The 4551-nt window shown below is 34.4% G+C and overlaps 1 protein-coding gene across 1 annotated transcript; it reads right to left on the bottom strand.

The window, feature by feature from the left end:
* Nucleotides 1-270: 270 nt before the first annotated feature.
* Nucleotides 271-4116, bottom strand: LOC133322124 (telomerase-binding protein EST1A). Its single transcript, XM_061531176.1, is given in 13 exon segments — nucleotides 271-404; nucleotides 470-606; nucleotides 662-812; nucleotides 870-1020; nucleotides 1079-1700; nucleotides 1770-1865; nucleotides 1937-2054; nucleotides 2119-2264; nucleotides 2331-2392; nucleotides 2464-2781; nucleotides 2841-3051; nucleotides 3053-3315; nucleotides 3373-4116. Coding segments are annotated over 13 exon segments (3153 nt in total).
* Between the last annotated feature and the right edge of the window lie 435 nt (nucleotides 4117-4551).

Genomic DNA, 4551 nt, shown 5'->3' with positions numbered 1-4551 from the left:
TACAGCTAAAGCTGTATAATTTATAAAAATATTCTTTAGAGTACACAGATATATAGAAAATGTAAAGGATAGCCCAATAGAGTCCTTTAAAAAAATGTTTTTTGAGAACAAAATGTTCGGCTGGGTCTGTATACCTTTTAAAAAAAAATTTAACACCATTGTTTTGGTTTAGATTAATAAAAAAATGATCTTGCGACAAATGACAAGTATAAATATATGTGGTAGAGACATCTTGTGAAGCACACATAGTTATCATTTCTTTTTTTCCATTTAATTACAGTCTTTGGCCCATTGTATAAATTCGGGTAATTCACTAACGGTTAAATTACGTGACAAAGCTTTTACACGTAAATTACGATCAGTTGTAATTAGAATCAATTCGGTTTGTATGAAACATTTGCCATCTGCAATGAAAAAAAGGATGGAATAAATTAAATTTCTAATTTATTTTTGAATCCAAAGCATTTACCTTTGATGGTCTCAGTGCTCATGGTTTTGGATAATGCCACAGCGGTAGCCAAAATTTTATCATCATTCGAAACATGTTCCTCCTCGACCAAGGCAAATAATGAGGCATTTATTATGGAACCCTTGGTTGTGGCACACCTGAAAAAATAATTATATAATTTTTTTGTTTTCATTTCTAAAAAAATTAACTTACTTCACATGACTTTTGGCAGATTTAATAAAATCCAATGACTTTTTGGCCCTGGTCGATACATCATCATAGTGATGTATGCGATGTTTTTGCATATTTTCTAGGCTTGACTCCACTTTAACACCCTTTGAAAGGCCATCGAGTTCCTTGACCACTGTTACAAGAAGACCAAAATTTAGTAACTTTCCAAAGTAAGAAAACAACAACATACCAGTTAATGGCACAATTAATGTATAGCGTTTAAACTCATTAACAATGCGTTCAAAATCTTCCAAACAATCAATGAAACAATTTGTATCGGGCAATAGATATTTTGGCCGGACTTCAATGTACAATTTTGTGTCCACAAATTTTAAAATTTCCTATTGAAACAAGTGTTTAACATTTATGAGGAATTTGATTTAAAGATAGATTACTTACCTCCAATTTATTTGAATACATTTTCTTGACATTTGATTTTGCCTCCAATTCACGTTTCAGTTTCGACAATTGTGACAGTTGGTCATTTTCCATTTTACCATTGATGGGGTTTACTTTCAACGATTTATTATTGGCTTTCATTGGCAAAGCATCACCATTGACAACAATATTTTCGGTATTGTTTTCCGAATCATCGCAATTTGTATTATCCCTCGCCTCATTTACATTATTACAATTCTCATTATTATCCTCCTCAGCTGCAACAACATTACCACCAAGTGTCTGGGTACTTTGTAAATCATCCAATGCCTGTTTGATATCTGAATTTAATACTTCAGTAATAAAATGTGATGATGTTTCAACGTTTTCCAAACGTTTGTTATGCATTCTATAGAAGTTTTCAAAATCATAAATGATTTTCAATCTAGCCTTTAACTGTAAACCCTCATCGGATAGGTTATCATCTTTGGGTTTGGGTATTATTGCTGCTGTGGGTGTGAAACCGGCCAAAAAGATATCTTCTTCATATTTAATTTCATTGTCCGATGGTATGGTAAGATTTTCTTCTTTCAATAACTCGAAAAGTTTTTCAAGTTCAGGCCAGGTGTTAAAGTAGATGTGTCTAAAATAATTCAAATATGAATGGGTTTATTATACTGAAGCTATATTTTTTTGTTATTGCGAAATTTACTCTTCATTTTTAATGGGTTCCCAAATATTAACATGGTGCTGTAGCCACAATATATAAATTCTGTTATACTGCAAAACTGTAGTCAAATCCATAAACCTATGCGGAGGGGAATAACACACATTAAGTTATTCAACCATAATAGGGTATGAAGAAATCAAAATATTTACTTTTCATCATCGAATTCCTCGGGATTGTCATTTAAATCGGTCAGCAGTGAATTTGTTTTTCGCAGCAATAGTCCAAAGAATTGATTGCAAAAGTTAAATGCATGATAACGTCGTGTGTCTAAAATAAAATAACCAAAGGTAAATTATTAATTTTCATATCTCGTGTAATTAGACTTTTTTACCTTTATTTAAATTATGCTCCATCACAAATATATTTAAGGCCAATATTTTCAAAAGTCTTGTTCTTGTAATTCCTAACTTGTTATGTTGTAACAAAACATCAAATTGCATTAAAAGTTTGCGTTGGTGTTCCACAATGGTTTCCATGCTAGAAAACAAAAATAAATATAAGAAACTTTGCATATTTTTTAAAACAAATTTTACTTTTACTTACCCCACACCATTAAATAACTTGCCAATGATGTACAGATACAATGATATAATGCGTCGCAAAAGCTAATAAAATTATAAGAAGTCGCAAAATATTAAATTTTAAAATTTTATTTCGAAAATATGAAAAAACATACCTCTTCAACTGGCATTTCTTTGAAACGTTTCTCTTCGCTAACGGCCAATTTATAATTACTATTACCATTGAAATCGGTGCGATGCAAACGACGCAAGCCATCTGGATAAATCCACACCTCTTTGCGCATTGATTTGGACTGGGAACTATTGTTGTTGTGAAGAAAATTCGCATGTACTGGTGATGATTTCAATTCGGTCTCTTCATATTTTTTGCGTATTTCATCGAATAAAACCAACAGGGATTCTTTTGATGAGTATATGGCATTGGAAGACATAAGGCTACGCATATGGAAGTAAATGGCATCGAATTTTTTACGCTAAAAATATATTCCAATAAATAATTACATGGCAATTTCAAACAAATATTAATACATACATTAAGTATTGCTATGATGGCCAATTGATTATAGGGTACACCATTTGATGGTACTAAAGCTTGAGCGGATTGATAATATTTCTCTGCCGTACTATAATCCTGACCCTGGGCGTCTTTGATTTTATAACGCCATAAATCACCCAAACATATTAAAATCTTCTGGGCCATAACTTTGGCAATAAATTCCAGTTTTTGTTGAGAACGTTGTGAAGACATATTGCTTTTCCAACTCCCCATATAGATGATCATAGAATTTGATGCCATCATCAATTATTGCTCGTATATATTTGATGATTTCTGTTTCACCCTGTTGCTGTTGTTGTTGTTCCTTTAAATGTTCCCTCATATTGTAGAAGAGAACTTTCCAAAAGAACGAATCAACCTTCTGCTCACAACAAAATTTAAGATTTTTCAATAGCAATTGTTGGAAGATATCTTGCAGTTCATTGCGCAGAGTACGTAATTTATTCCAGTTCTGAAAAAAACCTCATTTAAAAGTTGTTCAAAAGGAAATCGCTACTCCGAAACATACCTCTATAGCCTGATTTTGTTGCAATATCTGTTGCAGATTTTCGAACAATTGTGGCAATCGACTTGCCCACGTGTCTTCCAACAGGTCAAACCAATTCGGATGATTTATCCTCTGGACATGTCTGACCGGAGACATTGGCATGATATTCTTCGACGTTGCTAAGACTTCCTGTCTTGTCTGATGTCTGTTGCGTCGTTCATGGTTACGCACACCATTCGAATGGGACGACGACGACGTTTCGTTCAGTTTCTTGACATTTTCCGCATTGAGACGTATCAAACCTGGTATTGACACCGATTCTTGACTGTCCCCATTCTCAGTTGCATGTTTTTGCAGCACTTTCCTCTGCCCGTTATGCTTTGTTGTAGGTCCGCTGGTTTCCAAAACAGACCTAACAACGTTGCCCGTACGTTCAACATCTGTTCCAGTTGGCAATCGCAAAAAGTAATCAATGGTTGTCACACCACCATCCATTGGCGTTGGCCTTCTATCGGCCACCACACCTCCGTCTGCCATTTGCGTCTCCAGAAGCAAGCCATCGTTGTTAGTCCTTGTCGTCTCATGTTGATTACTTTTGCCCGCGCCTTTTTTATTTGTGTCTATCACATTGCCACCGCTGCCAGTGCCACCACCACTATTGCTGTTATTCCCTTCACGTATTATGATTTTATCCTGTAGTCGTTTTGGTAGGTTCCCGATAATTATGGAAATATCATTTTGTTCTCGTGTTCCCTTTCGATTCATATTTCAAACACAACGCCATCAACCGCATTTATGGTTCTTTCTTTTTAGATGTTTTGTAATTTTAGAATTACACTTGGGTTTTTGGATAGAAAATGAATGCTGTTGCTGGTTTGGTCTACACATCAAATCAAACGATGACGATTCTAGTGAAGTTGGTCGCGATACTTTTTTATGAACCTATCAAATATAAAAACGTTCCACAGCCAAGAAACAGAGGAGTTGGGATAGAGCGATTGATGATAACGAACACAAAACAAAAAACCGAAATAACTATTATTTACGAATGAGTGTAATGCATAACGGACACAATTAAGTATTAGAAAAGGCATGGAAGAAGAGAAAATCAGCTGATGATATTTCAGATTCCCTAAAATGAACGACAAAACCTATTTCTAATTGGATGCTGTTTAAGGTAAGGCGACCAGATTTTGAAAA

This window comes from Musca vetustissima, unplaced genomic scaffold, assembly GCF_032173495.1.
Source record: "Musca vetustissima isolate MV318-11 ecotype Yass unplaced genomic scaffold, APGP_CSIRO_Mvet_v1 utg73954, whole genome shotgun sequence".
Classification (NCBI taxonomy): Eukaryota; Metazoa; Arthropoda; class Insecta; order Diptera; family Muscidae; genus Musca; species Musca vetustissima.
This window is presented reverse-complemented; position numbering and strand designations above follow the sequence as displayed.